Source organism: Podarcis liolepis (assembly GCF_965112155.1).
Source record: "Podarcis liolepis genome assembly, chromosome: 4".
NCBI classification, from domain to species: Eukaryota; Metazoa; Chordata; class Lepidosauria; order Squamata; family Lacertidae; genus Podarcis; species Podarcis liolepis.
In genome coordinates, this window is record NC_139558.1 from 64,388,911 (window position 1) to 64,408,988 (window position 20,078).

Below are 20,078 nucleotides of genomic sequence, written 5' to 3' on the forward strand. Positions count from 1 at the left end.
CGTTTTTAACACTTAAAGAAAAGCTATAAAGCAAAAGACTTGGGAAGTGACCCAGAAAATAGTTGAGGCATCAAGATTCATAAGAATCTATGAATGTTTGTGTCCACACACACACACACACACACACACACACACACACCCCTCTATATGCTACTAATACGTTATAAAAAATTGGCACGCTAATCCAGCAAGGCTATTCTGCCTATGATATAAGATGTCTGTCAATGAACTACCTTCTGGATGCAACACTATGTGCTTGAAAGCAAGCTGTGTGTGTGTTAATCCTGCACTGCATGTATACCATTGGACTGATGGCATCTATGGAGAATGAGGATGATAATTGCAGGTACCTCCCCACCTACAATATACTAGCACTGTCAGAGTTGCCAGTGCTGACCATCTGCTCAGGTACAGGGAGAGAACTTTGCATATAGCAATTTATATATAGGCTGCTGTTGTGCATGGGGGTCTCTGGATCTAGGAGCTGCCCCCTGAGTTTGACATGTTCTTTTTACCTTTTCTTACTCGTCCCTTTTTCAGTTTTTTCTCTGCTTTTGACTCTTTGTATATAGTAAGGTGAGAGTTGAATTTAATAAGGCTGATGTAAAATGTTCTGTGTGCCAGTAATATTAAACTTAATCCAGCCAGGGAATTGCTTTTGTGCCTAGGATATGAAATATGTGCCTCTGCTAGTTCCACTGAGACTATTTTACCTGTTTGACGTTAAAGGGGAGGGGGAACCAACTCAGAACAGAGTATTCCAGGATAAAGACAAACGCAGGTCAGTTTTCAATCTAAAGAAGCATATCTTAAGATAATAATAATAATAAACAGGTGGCCGTTTAAACTCAGTGTGTAATATACCCCCACTATCTTTTTGGTTCTAGGGAAAGCAATGTTAAAAAGGCATTTGTCAAGCTGTAGTTTTTCTCTCCCTTTTTTCGTAATGTAAGGGCAATTATCAAATCAGTTTTAAAAATCTCTTTTCCTGTAATTCGTTCGTGCCATCTTTATAATGATAGGAAATTTCTGTATATATCAGTTCCCTTTTCAGTCTTTTGAATTATTAGATTTTAATGTTAGGGGTATTATTAAGGATAACATATCACACATCTTGGAGAGAATTAATGCATTGAAAAAACTCTGCTGTTTCTTTCATGTGTTGACTACTCCTCAGGCATAATCAGCTACCTATGAATTTAGATAGAAGTTTTGTTGCTGTTGTTGTTTTAAAAAAGCTGAATGATAAAGTGAGGTGCATTGTAAATTATATATGACTTCTGTCCAGTGATAGTCAATGAATTACATAAACATCATTCTTAAAATAGTGTTGCCCTTATCACTGTGTGTGATAAGAATGGATAAAAAAGGCAATGGAAGAATGTATTCCTCATCCTAACCCTTCTTAGCTAATTTGTGAAGCAATACTATTGATATATTTGCACAGAAATAATTCCCATTCTGTTCACTGAGGCCAGCTTCCTAGTAAGCATTCTTAGGATTACAGTGGTACCTCGGGTTAAGTACTTAATTTGTTCTGGAGGTCCGTTCTTAACCTGAAACGGTTCTTAACCTGAAGACCACTTTAGCTTATGGGGCCTCCTGCTGCTGCCGCGCCGCTGGAGCACAATTTCTGTTCTCATACTGAAGCAAAGTTCTTAACCTGAAGCACTATTTCTGGTTAGCGGAGTCTGTAACCTAAAGCGTATGTAACCTGAAGTGTATGTAACCTGAGGTACCACTGTATAACCTCAGCATCTTTACATTTGTTTTTAAATTTCCCCTTCCATTTACGTGGACATTTGGTGGGATGTGTTTCATGCTTGTATTTTTTTCTGTTGTGTAAGGCTGCACTGGACTCTGTGTTGCTTCTGAAAGAGGCATCTGCAGTCTGGGTTAATTTTAGACACAGAAGGCCAAGTGATAGTGAAGGTGTTATTTGGCACCAAGGTCTGGCCTCTCTGCCCAGCGTGCACTGTGTGACTTCTTGTGCCTTATAACTTACCTTACCTTACCCTCTGCTGCTCTGTGGTCTCCCCTGTCATTATCGGCACATCTTGTTTTTGTTTTTCTATTTCTCACCAAGACTGTCCTCCTTTTTGCTGTAACCTATTTTTGCTTATCATGTCACATGCTTTTTCTACTCTTCTATGTTTACCACGTAAACTCCTTTACATCCCTGTCTGTCTCCTGATGCCATTGATCTGTCATCATTCATCTTCTGCCTTAGCTATTTTTAACAAACAATGGGCTTGCAACACTGTGGTAGGATCTGCTAGAAGGAAATAACTCATCACAATGACTAGCAGAATCTCTCCTTTAGTTGAAGAACCATTGAATTTAAGAGTCCAGCATTAATTTCCATACACTGCATAATACCTAGTCTGCTCTGTACTTGGAATAAGGAACTGGTGTGCAATAGCATGGTAAGGTTCAGAATGCTTACCTGGGGAGCTGAAAAGCATAATTCACAATAGTAAGACATGTCTGGGGTTTGAACAAATAACTGATGATCAATGGTCTAACAGAATATCTAGCTGAGACAGTTTGGGGGATGTATGAGGAATTCTCTAACAGGAAAATAACTGGTTGTTCCTTTCAGTAGAGATAGATGAGCAATACTAACAATTGGATATCTATGAAAATTTATCTGCACCTAAGATGCTACTGTTCTGGAATGTAGAAATAACCACCTTTTGTGGGGAGTGTATCAAAATATCCTCTTATTTGGAGAAGATAACTAAGAATTATTTAGCACCTCTGGAAGAAAAGTATAGATCAGGACTGTCTTGTGCACTCTAAATCTCTCCACCTTGCCATTTCCTTCTACTCTATTATTTTCTTTGTTAGTTATCTGTATTACTTCATTGTCTCCTTACTTCAAAATCTCTGGGACTATTTTTCCATTTTTGCTTCACTCAAGGCTCCCTTCCATCTTTCATTTCTATCACAACTGATGGCACCACATTATGAACAGGGATGCTGGAGGAATTCGGTTTCTGACAATTCTCGTACAAGCTGACTTGATCCACATCTCTAGAACTAAACTGCAAATCAGAATATAGCTGTCTATTTTTGTGTGGATTTTTCTAAAAATGCATATTAATGGAGAAGGGAGATGAAACATCTACAAGAGTTAGACAGACCAGAAATAGATTGGTCTATCCCTGATTATAAGTTGCTAGCAGCCTCTTGCCCAGCATTGCTTGGGACTTCTAAGAAAGACAAGCAATCGGTTCAATTTTGAAATCAGTCATTAAAATCAGTATGGCTCCCACAGGTTCAGTCCACCATCTTGATTCAAAATGACATTCAACCACAGCTAACCATAGAAAAATCCCTGTTCCTTGATTTCAGGAACCATCATGTAAAATTTGGTGACGATATATTAAGAGGCACCCAAATGCATAGCAAATAAACAAACCAGCCTTCTAAAATACATAGTTACTATTGATCAATGGTAAACAATCTACTGCTATGTCTCCTTCTTCATGTTCTATCCCTGTTTTCTCCTCTTCCCCATCTCAGTACCCCCTAATAAAATTATAGTGCTTTGGGGGAGAACATAGGGATTATTTGTAATAATTTCTAGTGGAGTGAGGATAGAGGCAGAAAAGCAAGAAATGTGGAGTTAGGACAATAGCATAGAATGCAGAGACAAGCCACACTGGCAAATAGTTAATAGAAAGGCTCTAGTTGCTGACAAAGCAATGAAAATGGAAAGTGCTGGGCTCAGCTTGACATGCTCTTGCCTGCCCTGAGGCCCACACCTCATCACCTTACAGATACACAGGCTTCTGAACCTGTTGGTGCATCCAGATTTGCTTCAATTGCTTGGCTGTCTTTCCACAGTGCACAAAAGTCTCTGAGCTCCAGCTGCACACTGAGTCCAATTTCACGGTCTGCATGGAAATTCACTGTTTCTGTGTAGTCCATGAAATCATAATTTATACAGGATATAAATTATGATCGTATGGTTTGATCAAAACCACACTATGATTTACAGAAAGGATATCAGTGAATTTTAACTTCTTATTAACTAATTAGACTGGAGTAGGTATAACTTTTGTATGGCCTCTTTTCTTTCTGTATTGCTAGCTCAAATCATATTGTAAAGCTTTCAGGTATTAGCTTAGTTCATACTATAGATAAAGGGTAAAGGGGACCCCTGACCGTTAGGTCTAGTCGTGGACGACTCTGGGGTTCTTGGCTTTTACTTCTCAACATGATATGCTTGTTTTGAAACTGAAAAAGGAAGTCTGGAAAATTGTTCAAAGATTCAGAATGCTTGTTTATTTGGGGAGAAATTTATGCAACTCTTATGTTGGATATGTAGTGCCTTGGATTTTAAAAATGATAGATTATAGATTAGTGTCACTAAACGTGATATTGCTGAAATAAATGTCTGTACCAGTAGAAATTGTACTAATCAGTAATGACATTTTACCTCTCTGCACTGTTAAAAGCATTTAAAACAACTCGTATGGTATCAACATTATAAATCATCTTTATGCTTTTTGCTAGGTGTTCCAGAGGTTCCTCAAATTAGTGGATTTATTTCACCTGTTATGGAAGGTGACAGGATGGAGCTTACATGCAAAACTTCTGGTAGCAAGCCAGCTGCAGATATCAGATGGTTCAAGAATGACAAAGAGGTGAAAGGTATTGTTCAGAATTGCATATTTCATTTATAAGAAACAATTGTTAATTAAACATGCAAAGAAGTGGATTTGATTTGCAAAACTGTTACTGTTCCATTCCTGGTAGATAATCAAAGAGTAATCAAATGAATTTTCTAAGCAAATGCTAAGTATTTCTCATGCTGCTATGAGTGGGTAACCCAGTTCATAAAATCATTGAGACAGAAGGCATCTCAAAGTTCATCTAGTTCATTCCTGCAGAGGAAGAAACCTGCTACTGCACTACCTCTGATGGGTGACCATCTAGCTTTTGCTGAAACTCTCTGATGAAGATGAGTTAACCACCTTCTGATTCCTTTGTTGGTGAAAAGAGCCAAGGCTCTATGTATCAGTGTCTTCTTTCCCACACCTGCCTAGGGGTTGCAGCACAATTCTCCCACAGTAATTCCACACAGTGATGAAAATAATGCATGTACCTGATAGCCAACATTCACAAATACCAAGTACACAGGTTGGATAGAAATGTGTCGGGTCACTCCTTCACTCCATATATGTCTCTGTTTTTCCACCACCACAGTTTTATGTCCTTGGCCTATGTAGCTGCTTCTTTACTCTGGCTGGGTGGAGCAATCACTACATCCCTTTTCATTTCTTCCGGGCAGATTAAATCACATATCTTCCCATTAGAATTAGCTGGTGCCCATTGGGGTTAGTGGAGTGCAGGATAGGGCAACTGCCAAATGGTAGGGGGAACCAGCTCCCTTTTTTTGTCCCCATCCTCCTGCCTTGTAAAGGTACAAAACATACTTACAGAATGCAATAGAATTACTGAGCAGATATTCAGTAGTTTTCTCAAGTACGGACAAGCCACAAAATTTTGGAACCTGCACCAGGCATAGAAATGACTAGTCATTAACTCTGCCACTACAGCAAGCTTTAAAAGTCAATTTCACCAAAAGCAGTATAGTGGCGCTCGGAGTCCATTAACCCAAGAAGCAGAATCCATGCATGGTATCAAAGCAATTCACAAAAACCCTTTCACAGAGAGCAAAATGGTGAGTCTAAGAGTTCAAATCCCACCCACACCTCTTTTACATACACATACTTCCCTTCATACTCTGTAACCTCACTCTAGCTACCTTGGGGGCAGAGAAAAAAATAAAGGTAGGAAAGGGGAAAGACTTGAAGTAAGCAGGAAAGGGAAGGAGGCAAAAAAGGGAGAAAGAGGAGACAGAATAAACAAAAGAAATAAAAATGGGCATGAGAGATGATAAGGAAAATTGCTGCTACTTTATACACACTTAAAAATCACAAAGCAATCCCTTCTGCTACCTCTTGCCTATTCTCTGGTTGTTTTCTGTTCCCAGTGCACACTGGATCACATTGTCTCCTGTCTGGGCACTTAGTAAGTGAGTCAGTGTCTGTGAGGATTCTTCATTAAAAAAAAAAACTACAAAAGAAAGTCATAAAAGCAATAAAATAGGAAAGCAAAACAGCATTCATGCAGCGGCAAATTTAGCAGACAAAAACTTCTTGATCAGTTCATTAGAATAGCATTAAAACACCTCAGTATGGTAGACGAAAAACAAAGAAATCTCCTACCAGTAAAAATGTCATCATTAAATGAAGGTCAAGGTCAAATGAACCTCTGGAATAAGGGAGTTCCATAGTCTGAACATCATCACAGAAAGGCCCATTTCCCACACAAAGCTTATTGTGTGTCTTCTCGCACATAAAGGCCATTTCACAGTTAGCATTTTCAGAAAGCAGACCTCACTGCTGTACTTTTTGTGCTTATTTGTTAAAACAAACACCTGGAAAACTAACATGGAAAGAAGATGCCACGAGTATACAAAGGCTTCAGAAGAAATGTTGGATGAGATTTATCATGGCTCTATTGTTGATGTATCTGCCTTGAGAGCTTATCAAATTGTTAGCATTCCTGAATGAGAGTTCAAAACTACAATATCAGGATAAGATAATTGGGTATATAATAATATATATGTATAATAATGCATTGCCTGTTAGAAGAGTGCTGATATTTTAACAGGCACCATGGACAGATCTTATTATATACATTACATTCCCAATATATTAACCTATTGAAGGGTATGAATGAGTGATTGAGGCACATGTTGCAAGACAAAATATGTTGAATACTCAACATTTTTACAAACTACAGTTTAAAATGGTTACACTGTTAACATTTCTTCTGAGAAACAACAACCATATAAAGTGTTTTAAATGCAATCTTGATTTTCTCTCTGCTTTACAATTTCTTTCTCTTTGTGTCAATTCCAGAAACACAAGCGATCATGTTACATTGCTGCTAAAAATTTTAACACCTCTTTTGCAATAACGTCTCAATCTAGCTCTTTCCTTAAAATATTCCATTAGAATCTGTGTGTCAAAACTGTATGGCATTAGTTGGCCATGAAGCTTCTCCAAGCAACATTGCAGAAGTAATCAGCTAAACCATTAATCTTTATTTAATATCCACCAACACTGAGTAATGTATAATACAACAAATACTAGCATATTTAGAAAGAGGGGGGAAAGACTATGGCTACTGCTCAAGAAAATTTCCTCATTCTCACCACCTCTGTAACATTTTGTGCCATGCAATATTTCTAAATCAAAATCAAAAGATAGTAATGGATAGAGAAATATTAATTTTGTCAGAATTAAAATGTATCTGAATTCCCATAAGGGAATATGAAAAAATGGACTATTAATAGGTAAAAATCTAATGTTACAATACTTTAAGATTGAAGACTAGGATAAACAAAGAGGGGAGGGATTTGCTAAACTAACAAACTGAATTGGAATGCAGAAAAGGGAGGCATGAGGAGGTCCAGGAAATAAGCAAATGAAAGATAAGTGATTGAAAGACTGAATTGTTTTTAACTATTTTTATTTTGTATTTTTCTTTTTTCTTTTTTTATTTTGTAATATTTTGAAAATCTTAATAAATATCTTTAAAAATATGTATCTGAATTCCCATGGCCATAATATGCATACAGAAAATATGCATTATCCTGCATCATAGCTGGGGGACGTTCCAAGCAATTCTTGCCATTCTTAGTTAATAAACCAGGTTGAACTGAACATTAGCTTTCACACCATAGTTCATACAAGGGTGGAGATGCAAGTAATGTCCCTGATTCTAGCTGTTGGGTGAAAAAATCACATATTCCCAGCTGCAGATAAGTGTTCTGAATATAATAATAGATCAGAGGGAAGGGGGGTGAGTTATGCCTTTACTGTTTCAGGCATTGCATGCTTAAGCCTGCTGCAAAGATGTGGAAGGATTTGTAATAGCCTGGCACCGTGGGAGTAGTAAGTCAGTTAGTACTTTAAACAAGCAACTAAATATGACATCCAGAAACCTGGCCAGCATTTTGAATTAGAAAGTATGGTAAGAAATACCCTGGCCTAGCGCAGTGGTAAGAGAGCTCATTTTTAAGGCAAGAAAGCAAAGCTCAAAGCTACTTGCTCCCTCTTATAGCAGAAACAATACTCAGTTGAGCTTTTTTCAAATGAGCAACATTCATGCTGGGCTCTGAATTAGCACGCTAACAAACATGAGAACAATTCAGAAAATTCTACTCTATCAATGTCTACTTAGCTGCAAAAAAATTCAGGGGAGTCTTTAAGATACAAGGAAACAATCACTTTAGAAGGAAGAATAGCAATCTTCAATGAACTCTTTCTTTTGGACCTCCTGCTGCCTTGATACAACTGTAGGCTCATTTGAAAACATCTAGCTGCTAGCTCATTAAGATAACTTAGACAGGACACTCAATTCTATTTTTACTACTGTCTAATTCTTTAAAATGGCTGGTCACTTCATGCAGGGAACCCTGACAGTGCAGTTCTATACAAGTTAGTTCAACGGGGCTTACTTCCAGATAAATGGATACATAATTAACAGTCTGATATGTTTGTTTACTTTAGTCTTGTGTTTCACATTTCTAGATACTGATGAGATAATTTGGATAAGTAAAAACTTTCCTTCTTCTCTGCTATTACATCCCTGTAATCTGGTCAGACAGGATAGTTTATCACTCACAAAGTATCAGCCATCAGAAAGTGCCACAATGTTGATATTGAGCTAAATTATGTCTACACATGCTCTAGTCCACTCAATCAGGGCAGAGAGAATTTGGCTCCGCAACCAAAATTTTACCTTTCTACTGGAGCCTTTTTGTAGTAAAAATTATCTACAAGAGGGCAAAATCTCAATTCTCAAATCATAGGAAACCAGATATATCACTATGGCACTATTTTCTTGAGGCCACCAGCGTCTGTTCATGCAAAGATGGCTAAATAATGCCCATCTCATTCCTAATATGTCCAGCCCCTACACATTAGAGACCACCACAAATTTCTCTTTCAATGTAGGGATGGATATGCCATCTCTTGGTATGCATTGTTTTCTATCCCCCTGACTTTCACAGTGGCTTCCCTTCCATTTTTACTTTAAATATTGCCCACTTGGGAATCACATATTGGATATTAATTCAGATTAGACTTTCATTGAACAGTAGTGGATGGCATGGTAATATAATAAGGGCCAGATGACAGCCTGGTGGTGCAGAAAAGTTTTCTGAGTCTCTATTAGCATTTCATAGGACTGGGTCAGTGACACAAAAGGTTCTATTCTGTGTTGCTATCAAGTGAGCTTTGCCAATTCAAGGGACAACTGATGACATGCCTGTAGATTATCTCAGTGACTGAGCTGGGATATAAGTGTTTAGTCAAACCCTCAATTAGTCCTAAAATTTTAAGGGCTTGAATCTAGCTAAGTAGTAGATGGGCAGCCAAAGCTGGTGTTTTAACTGTGGTGTCACATGCTATTGCAATCTACCCACACCAGCAGTCTGTCCACTGCATTCTGCACCACCTGGCACAAACCAGGCCCAAGGGCACACAGAGCATGTTTCAGTAATCCAGCTACAAGGCTACCAATGCATGGAGTATGGTGGTCAGGCTATCCCTCTCCAGCAACAGCTGTAGCTGGTAAACCAAACAAAGTTGGTAAAAGATACCCCTAGTCACAGAGGAGACTTTAGCCTCAAGTGACAAAGATGTATCTAGGAGTACAGTGGTGCCTCGCAAGACAAAAATAATCCGTTCCGCGAGTCTCTTCGTCTAGCGGTTTTTTCGTCTTGTGAAGCAACCCTGTTAGCGGCTTAGCGGATTAGCGCTATTAGCGGTTTAGCGGCTATTAAAGGCTTAGCGGCTATTAAAGGCTTAGTGGCTTAGTGGCTAAAAGGCTATTAGCGGCTTAGCGGCTTAGAAAAAGTGGGGAAGGGGGGGAAATCGCAAGACTCGCAAGACTTTTTCGTTTTGCGAAGCAAGCCCATAGGGAAATTCGTCTTGCGAAGCGCATCGAAAAACGGAAAACCCTTTCGTCTAGCGGGTTTTTCGTCTTGCGAGGCATTCGTCTTGCGGGGCACCACTGTACTTCCAAGCACCTGCACCTTCAGAAGGTGTACAGCCCCATCCAGAATCAATACTTTGCCCATCTTACAGTTTATACCATGGGACATGTTACAGATTGTACGTTGGAAAGACAAAGATCACATCATGGGGATTTTTTGTTTGTTCATCAACTCTTCTTCCTTAGAACCTCTATCCTCATAGAACTGATGGGACTAATAGGATGGGAGGATGAGATTAATAAATAAAATTTGCCCTTATTCCAAACCCCTTCCAGCTAAGTCACTTGACCTAGCAACCCAGTAAAAGTTATGCTGGCAAAAAGGGTTGTGTAAGCTAAATTCTATTTTAAAGGCTTGTTTTCCCTCTGCCAGGCTCTGGCCAGCTCAGCCAACCATAGCCCTGCTCCTGAACAGAATCTGGAATAAGGGTAAATTACACCAGCATAGTTTATCCCAGCATAATTTACAGTGGCTTCTTATAGTTTGAACTGCTCTGCCCTTTAACTTCTAGAAGACAACACCGTTTTTGTCATGACCTTATGTTAAAATTTCCACCTTTTCATTTCATTTCCTTGCATCATTTCTTATAAGCAGAAAAAAAAGATAATGTGCTGTAAGAAAGGAGTAAGCTAGTAAATGGTGCCTAGAATGGAAAGACTGAGCCCACACTGCTGTTGACCACAGACCGTACTTGTTAATTCATTTTAACAGGTTATACGACTTATGCCACAGGAGTTACATCTCTGATACATGTGCTATAATGAGCTAAATATGTGAAAATGGCTTTTTGTTCCTTTGCCATTCCCACCTGTGTTGTAGTAATGCTCACATTTAATTTAGTCACTTATAAGATATTGTAGACTACAGCTCTGTTCCCAGGGTGTTGTCATCTTACAGAACATTAACTCAATAAGTCATTCCTTCTGTTTCCCAGGGATCACTTTCCTCTCAGAATACTACACATTTTCCACCTATGCAGATACCTTGCAGAAGATAGGTTCACAACACTTGTCAATGTACAGTACAGATAGGTCACAGCCAATTTCCCAGCATATTGTTTGATAAGTGGAGTACATTGCAGCTGCCTTTTGCAGTGGGGCTCCCTCTTGGTTTATGATATGCTTGTCACTCAAGAGTTCTACATAATATATTGTTATAGGCTTCTGGTGTGCTAATGCCAATGACATTGCTGTATCTGCCTCTGCAGGGAAAGATTAGCATTCTGCCATCTGTATTGTTTTGCCATAGAACCAAATATACGTTTGGATAAGAGAGAGGTAAAAAATAATAATGAATTAAAACATTTTTCACTTTGATCTTCTGTTTGGTCAGTATAGGCATATTGTAGATTGTAAATTAATTGATGGAAACTTGTCCAACGTATCTTCAAATGTAAAACGTTTGTACATCTTCACGTCCCATGTACAGTGGTACTTCAGGTTACATACGCTTCAGGTTACAGACGCTTCAGGTTACAGACTCTGCTAACCCAGAAATAGTGCTTCAGGTTAAGAACTTTGCTTCAGGATAAGAACAGAAATTGGGCTCCAGCGGTGCGGCAGCAGCAGGAGGCCTCATTAGCTGAAGTGGTGCTTCAGGTTAAGAACAATTTCAGGTTAAGAACAGACCTCTGGAATGAATTAAGTACTTAATCCGAGGTACCACTGTACTTTTTAAAATTAGTTTCTATTAAATATTTTCTTGTGTTACAAAGACAAATAAGTGGAGAAAAATACAATGGGGGGAAAGAGAGGAAAGAGAGAGAGGGATGTTCTTTCATTATATTGCCTAGGTCATGTGTGTGTGTGTGTGTGTGTGTGTGAGAGAGAGAGAGAGAGAGAGAGAGAGAGAGAGAGAGAGAGATTATGAGAGGTTAGGGCAGGCGTCAGCAAACTTTTTCAGCAGAGGGCCGGTCCACTGTCCCTCAGACCTTGTGGGGGGCCGGACTATATTTTTTTTTGGGGGGGGGCGGGGATGAACAAATTCCTATGCCCCACAAATAACCCAGAGATGCATTTTTAATAAAAGGACACATTCTACTAATGTAAAAACACCAGGCAGGCCCCACAAATAACCCAGAGATGCATTTTAAATAAAAGGGCACATTCTACTAATGTAAAAACAGGCTGATTCCTGGACCGTCCACGGGCGGGATTTAGAAGGTGATTGGGCCAGATCCGGCCCCCCGGGCCTTAGTTTGCCTACCCATGAGTTAGGGGGTACGTCTCATGCACTTCTTTCAGTGAAATACATGAGGAAGAGTTCCAAGTCCCACACTTAAAAGAAGTTTCTAATATCCAGTACTAAGCATTTGTGCTGAAGTGTGTTGCTGAAGCTGTAGTACAGAATAACAGTTAATGTTTTAATGGCCCCCCAAAATATGTATAGGCATTTTCAGTTGCTTTTAGGAAGCTGAGTTAGTTGAAATACAATAACTGGAAGGTTTACATGATGACAGGTGTTTTCTTTTTCTTGTCTTTTTTTTTTTTAAAAAAAAGAAGAAGCCAAAAGCATAGTGATATTACTTCCTAAATTCGCAGAGAATTGCCCTGTGGGAATGATGCTACATTAATTGCATGAATGAATTTAAAACACACTTTTTCTTAGGAAACAAAACAAAAAAAGAACAAAGGAGATCAAGCAGCAGCCATCTGCTGTTGTCTCAGTGAAAATCCCCCCCCCCACCAGCTGCTATTCACATACTGAATAGGCTGCCCATTGGTGCGAATGGGAGAGGTTTTATTAAAGGGGGAAGGGTTAAACTCTATCTACCCATATCCTGCAATCCTATTGCTACTCTGGCTCCCCTGTTGCTGCCATTTACATTTTAAAAAATGTGCATGCTAACTGAATTCATAAATTTAACATCACATCTGGTTGGGCCTTATATGGAACTTATTCTAAGTCAGGGATCAGCAACCTAAGGCCCATGGGCCAGAAGCGTTCTGCGAAAGTCGTTTGACCAGCCCACGAGCCGCCCCTGAACTGAGGTGCCCGCTCATGCGCGGTGCTAAACTGGCACAGTGCGGCGCAGAGACTCGCTTCTGCAGTGCTGAAAACTGCATCTGTGCATGCGCAGACACCCAAAATCACATCTGCACAGACGCAGATGCCGAAAATCGCGGGTGGGCGTGTTCCGGCCCTTGGAGGGATCTCCACGGGACCGATCCGGCCCAGGCAAGATAAACCTTGCTAACCCCTGTTCTAAGTACACACGCATAGGATTAGTCTATAACCATCATCTCTCTCTGCTCTCTCTTCTGCCATCTCCTCCGAGGTTGACCATTCCCCACATGAGTACAGTATGCCATGCACATTGCAAGATTGTTAACACTGACTTTTCAATGATCCCATCGTCCTCTAATGGGACCTAGCAAAATTTATAAAAATGAAACCACAGAGGGGACATGCAATTTCAATAGGAATTTCCTTAAGCTCATTTTAGAGACCTTCATTGTGACAAAACAATGCTATTTGATGGAATAAACCAACATTGCTTAAGCAGAAGAGGAAAAAATCAGTTGTATAGAGAATAAAGTATTCCCTTTGCATCTTGCAAAATACATTGCGTGTTGAGTTCCGCAGTGCCACCCCCAAAAAAATTCACACAGCACACGTTAATTTTTGTTTAAGGTTTTTGGCATAATTTTGGCCACAACTTTATTTAAATACAGAAAATGTGAGTGGTTGCTTAGGCATTGGTTATGACTATCTGTCCTTGCCCCCCCAAGGACAGTGCTGGCACTTCCGGACACCACCGGAAGCCAGCATGGGAAACAAGTATTGGGGAGAAATGAGGCTGGGTAAATGCAGTCCAACACCTCTCACCCTCATGTTCCGGTGGGGTCTTGCCCGGCCCAAGTCCGGCTCCACGGACAAGGACGAAAGGATGGCAAGCCCCTGGATTCCTTTAACGGAATTCCCATTCGCATCATTTGGAGGGATAGGCACCTTACCCCTCCAAGCACCAATTTAACCAATGCCTAACCGCCATGGAGCCCACAGCTCACCGCCAAACCACTCACAGCCCCAGCCAAGACCTCAGCTTGGCCACCACCGCACCTAACCAAGCCTCATTACCCGAAGCAGAAAGGTGCACGCCATCATCTCGAAAGAAGGATGGCCTCTGAGAGGAAATCTCAGGATGAAAAATCACATCTCCGCCCAGCTCCAAGATCTTTTTTGACATTGCGGAGTTGATGTGTTTTCTGGCTCTCTCAGTGGCGGCTGGGCAACGACTGCCCCTCCAAGCACGCCTTTGTAGCAGCCTTGACCAAAATATTTTCGCTGTTGGCACCATTGCCCGCAGCGCCTCCAAGTCCGACAAAATTGCAGCACGCAGGGAAAAAACAGTCTGTAGAAACCAGGTCGTTCTCACCCAGCTGCACCACAATGGCCGATGGGGGTCCTTCCCTTAGCAACTGCCTCCGGATCCGAGGCAGGAGCTCCGGCCAGCGCATTCCCCGTCTGGACAGCCAAGACAACTGAATATGTGGAGGAAGGCCAAGACCTGGACCCTTTTCCGACTGTGACTGTCGTGCTGCTACACCAGCCCAGTGGATGATGCTGTGCCCCACCATCCAGATGCGGACAGCTGCTAAACCAGACAATGAGAAGATTGTCCAAGTGCTCCATGTGATCCGATGCAAAACGGCCAAGAGGAAGTCCCCTAGTCTAGCTCCTCAATTTATAGACTCTAAACCCCTCCTCCAATTTTGCAACACCCAAAATTCCCCAGCGACCCAATTAACCCTTTTTCATCTTGGGTTCCCAAATTTGCCTAGTCATGATGGTGGCCTGCTCCCCAACTGCAACACGTGCTCTCTGCTAGTGAGAACACGCTTTATCACCCTGGTGTTGTATTGCAAATGCAGCGATATGCTAGTATGCAGCCGCGGCCTCATTCATTTCAGTTGAGCCAGCAGGTATATTGTTCAGTATATGAGATGAGGTGAATCCACTGAAGTGAAGGAGAATACCTTGGGGGCAGCAAGGCTCCAAAGCTCCTATGGCTACAACACGCCACTCATTCAGGATGTATGTCTGTTTTGCATCTATGTTTTGTGCTTTTTGCAGCTGGACATTTTGTTGGTGGAATAAAGAGCAAGACCCAAATCCAAGAGGCACCAAGTAATTTGATAAATAGCTGAAAGGTCATTGAGTGCTAGGATCAAATTGGGCAAAGGCGGAGTGATATAAACTTATATCCAAAATTAAGTTAAGAATACTAGAGAGCCAGTGTGGTGTAGTGGTTAAGAGCGATAGACTCGTAATCGGGTGAACCGGGTTCGTGTCTCCGCTCCTCCGCATGCAGCTGCTGGGTGACCTTGGGCCAGTCACACTTCTTGAAGTCTCTCAGCCTCACTCACCTCACAGAGTGTTTGTTGTGGGGGAGGAAGGGAAAGGAGAATGTTAGCCGCTTTGAGACTCCTTCGGGTAGTGATAAAGCGGGTTATCATATCCAAACTCTTCTACAGATATGTGTTGTTGCCGTGCCCATGGCATTTCAGTGACTGCAGAACATCTTGATGACTCTCTTTGACAACTATAAAAACAATTTCAGTCAAACTGCCTTAATATCTACAGTGTTTCTACCAGAGATAACCTTTGCTCTTTCCTTTTGGATTGACTCGCTGATAAAGTGGGGAAATACTGATTATTAAAGTGTTCTGTGCTGACCAGCTGTGGAACGGCTGTGTTTCAAGGCACCCTGGCCTCCAGCTTCATATTGCAAGAGGGGAAATGAGAATCCACCTGCACTCTTGAAGAAGCAAGAAGGACATGGTTTACTTCATACTCCAAGTTCATAGTCTGAAAAGCTCACACTGCTGATTTTGGTGGGCTGGTTTAAACTGTGAGGTGATCGATCCCTTTAGAAAAGTTAAGTACTGGTACATTTTTTTCTTGATTTATCAACATGAAGACAGGATGCCTGTAGATACTGGAGACCTCTTCTTTTTCATACTATGGAGGCCTATCAATTTTTGAGGCTTCAATTGGTGATCTGCCCAGCCTGCTGGGCAATTGGTTGCCCTATTTATTTGCCAGAATTTTATGCACTTGCCCTCAAAATTCACCCCTACTCCCTTCTTTCATGGCCTGCAAAGCATGTTATGGAAGGGTTTGGGGTCTTTTTGCATGGAGGGCGGTTATGTCAACACTAAACAAAACTGAACCGAAGAGAAAAATGAATATTAATTATTCCTCACTTTACCATCTGTTTTGCAAAACCTTTTAGTAACAAAGATGAAGCAAATAATTGTCAGCATTTTGTTTAGCAAACTTATATTTTAGAAACATATTTTAGACACTTACCTTTGATTTCTCTTTAAACTATTGTTTTTTGGACTAAGCTTTCAGAAAAGAATGAATAAAAAAGCCTAATCAGGTGATTTAAAGGTGGGGGAAGAGATATTATGTTTCTTTAATGGGCTTCAGGGGAAGACTATTTGGATTGTAATCTAGTTATATCAGAGATAATGAGGAGTAGAATCCTATTCTGACAGTTCTGCCTTTTGGTTGATATTGAAATTGCTTTTCCCATCTGTGTCTGTGTACATTTGGGAATGACAGCATGGGTAGTTTTGTAAGACAAATAATGGAATGTCTGGAAATAGAACTTTGTTTGCTTTCAAAGAGTGAGCAAACATGATGAAAGGTGCATTTATCATTTGCTATTTAAAATGGTTTCATGTATTGTAGTCTTCTTCCCCCTTTATTATACCAAACCATGGTGCTAAACTAGAGCAAACTTTATTTTTGCAGATGTTAAATATTTAAAAGAAGAGGATGCAAATCGGAAAACGTTTACTGTCAGCAGCACAATGAATTTCAAAGCAGATCGCAGTGATGATGGCGCAGTCGTAAGTTGCAGAGTAGATCACGAATCTTTGAACTCTACACCCCAGATAGCAATGCAAGTTCTAGAAATACATTGTAAGTAAAATATTTATGCCTTTGATGTTTGTAGTGTATGCATAAAATAACTATTGCTTCGGTTCCAAAGGGAGGTTTGATTAATTATTTGAATTTTTTATTAGTAAATTCTTCCCATTTTTAAGAAACCTAACATTGTTGCAGATTAGTAGGCCTGGATTGGTATCCAGCAGGATTCTTAATCCCTAAATTGAATTTTGGCAATAATCAATGCCAAAATAGGGTTTCTTGATGGCATTAATACTGAGACCATGTCTACAATACATATTCAGGTTCAACATGTATATCTTTCCCATATGAACACTGAATATAGTTCTTGTTCAGAATGTTTACTGGAGACTTCCTAGTATGGGCTATGAAGTGGTTTTTCATAACAAGTTGAATAGGACGGCTAGTTATTATGATTGGTTTTCAACATCATGCCTATAGTTTAGAAAAGCAGCTTATTTGTTACTATTTATTAGAAATAAAAAAATAATATTTTGGGGGTATACTGATTTGTTTGCAAGATTCTGTAGCCCAAAATACCTTGCTACAGTATTGATCAGAAAAGAACGGTGCCTAAGAGAGAAAACTTTGTCATTTTTATTAGTATTTTCTTCTCATATTTCAAGCACCTTGTGGTGTGTGTTTGTATAAATGTGTATGTGTACACACAGAGAGATGCACATCATTACATTAATCCTACAAGCTGTAATACTTGCCTAATGCTGTAAATCAAGGCTGGTTAACCTGTGACCCTCTACATGTTGTTAGACTGATACTCACATCAGTCCCAACTAGCATGACCGATTGTCAAGCACTGTGGAAATATAGGCAATCACCCTGTTTACTCAAAAGTTTGTATAAGCGTTTGGCTCATGTTCTTGTAAATCCTATTGTTAAAACTACTATTATTGGGCCACAACTGCCACCATCCCTGACCATTGACCCTACTGGTTGAGGCTGAGAGGAATTGGGATCCAACAATATATGGAGGGCACCACATTGGCCAGCACAGTTTGAATTATTGGGACATTTCTTCTCAGAACTAGTAGTCATTGTATTATTTCACATTTAAATAAAAATCACTGAAGAACTTCAGTGAGCTGCTTTTGTCAAAATAGCACCACTATTAGATAGTTCTTTTGGGAGCTACTAGTATAATACTAAAGACAACTTCCTATTTTCCCAGCATTTGTAGACCTCTCTTCACCTCTGTTTAGTCACAAAGCAATTTGACATGATATTGTAGGTGCAGAAGTAAAGGATATCGTGGATACAGAAGTAAAGGACACCAGACATGATCAATATATTTAAAACAATGTCTCAAAGAATAATATTGATCTATAACATCACCAATTCCTTTGCGTTAACAAATGCCAGAATTCTCATTGTTTGCTCCACAAATGACTGTTCACTGGTTCAGGGATATTTAGCAGAAGAAAGAAAGCCTTGTCACAGCAAGTTTGGAAGCCTGCTCTAAATTTGTTTTTACATTAATGCAAATGTCTAGGGAATTTGTTGAAAAGTGCCTAAGATAAAAATTTAAAAATCCACACAGTCTCAAATGCCTTTTTTGAAATGCAGCTTATATCCATGGCTGTAATTGATGCCTATTGTTTCTTCCACATATATATCCATCCCAAAGAAGGGAAATGACTTGGTAAGCCACTATACAGGAGACCATATAAACATACAAATGCACTTGATTCACCCTACCACTTGGCAAATGAGGACCATTTTACTTGGACCATCCTATGTAGGAGTGCCAACTTGAGTAAAATATTGTGGGTGCCCTGCCCCACATAATCAAACACATGAAAGAGGGAGAAAGGGTAAAGGACCCCTGGATGGTAAAGTCCAGTCAAAGGCGACTAGGGGGTTGTAGCACTCATCTTGCTTCAGGCCGAGAGAGCCAACGTTTGTCCACAGACAGCTTTCTGGGTCATGTGGACAGCATAACTATACCACTTCTGGTGCAACGGAACACCGTCATGGAAACCAGAGTGCACGGAAACACCGTTTACCTTCCTGTCGCAGCGGTAAGGTAAAGGTACCCCTGCCCGTACAGGCCAGTCGTGTCCGACCCTAGGGTTGCGTGCTCATCTCGCTTTAGAGGCCGTGAGCCGTCGCCGTCCTAGGACACTTCTGGGTCACGTGGCCAGCTTGACAAAGCTGCAGCTGGCGAGCCAGCACCAGCGCAGCACACGGAAACGCCGTTTACCTTCCCGCTATGAAGCGGTACCTATTTATCTACTTGCACTTAAGAGTGCTTTCGAACTGCTAGGTGGGCAGGAGCTGGGACCGAACAATGGAAGCTCACCCCGCCGCGGGGATTCGAACCACCGACCATACGACTGGCAAGTCCTAGGCACTGAGGTTTTACCCACAGCGCCTCCCATGTCGCAGCAGTACCTATTTCAAAATGCTATGTTGACAGAAGCTGGGACAGAGCAACGGGAGCTCATCCCATTACATGGATTTGAACCGCCGACTTGTTTAGACCACAGTGCCACCCGTGTCAACACATAACACAGTGCGTGTGCACACCATTTGAATTGTAATGCGCAGCCCCTTTAAAGATTTTATTGTAGGAACTGAAGCCCCCATGGCTCCTCTGGTCCTATATATTACACAGTTTAATATAACATTCCTCCAATCTTGTGACTATGAAAACCAAACACTTCTTATGGAGAAGCTCATGCTTCCCAGCCATTGGGGCAGAATGAAAAGTGGAAGTTGGTGCTTTCAGGTTGATCTTGACCACCACTGCCATTGCAAAAGTACTGAGCACAAAAGGAGTGCTGTGTGCAAATAGCTGTTGATTGACGTAGTGCTTTTGTTCTCAACAGACCTAAGGAGTGACTAACTTCAAATACTTAGGGTGGTTGTGCGGAAAGGGGTCTTGTGGAAAGAAAGGCATTTACTTATCTCCATAATCCTGTAGTAGACAGTGAGAGCGGATTTAAATCCTATTACAAAAAACAGCTAGTGTATGTGTCGATCTGCTTCCTTTATTGTGCTTCTACAGACTCTTGCTTGGCCAGTTGGCACAGTGATATGCAGAGCATAG

The 20,078-nt window shown here is 40.6% G+C and overlaps 1 protein-coding gene across 5 annotated transcripts in view; it reads left to right on the forward strand.

Moving 5' to 3' along the window:
• Nucleotides 1-20,078, forward strand: part of CADM2 (cell adhesion molecule 2) — a 365,701-nt gene that overhangs the window by 245,934 nt on the left and 99,689 nt on the right. For all 5 annotated transcript variants that reach the window (XM_083498679.1, XM_083498681.1, XM_083498682.1 and 2 more), the window contains 2 exons: nucleotides 4,525-4,662; nucleotides 16,853-17,023. In XM_083498679.1, coding sequence (XP_083354805.1) covers nucleotides 4,525-4,662; nucleotides 16,853-17,023 — 309 coding nt within the window. The remainder of the gene's footprint in view (nucleotides 1-4,524; nucleotides 4,663-16,852; nucleotides 17,024-20,078) is intronic.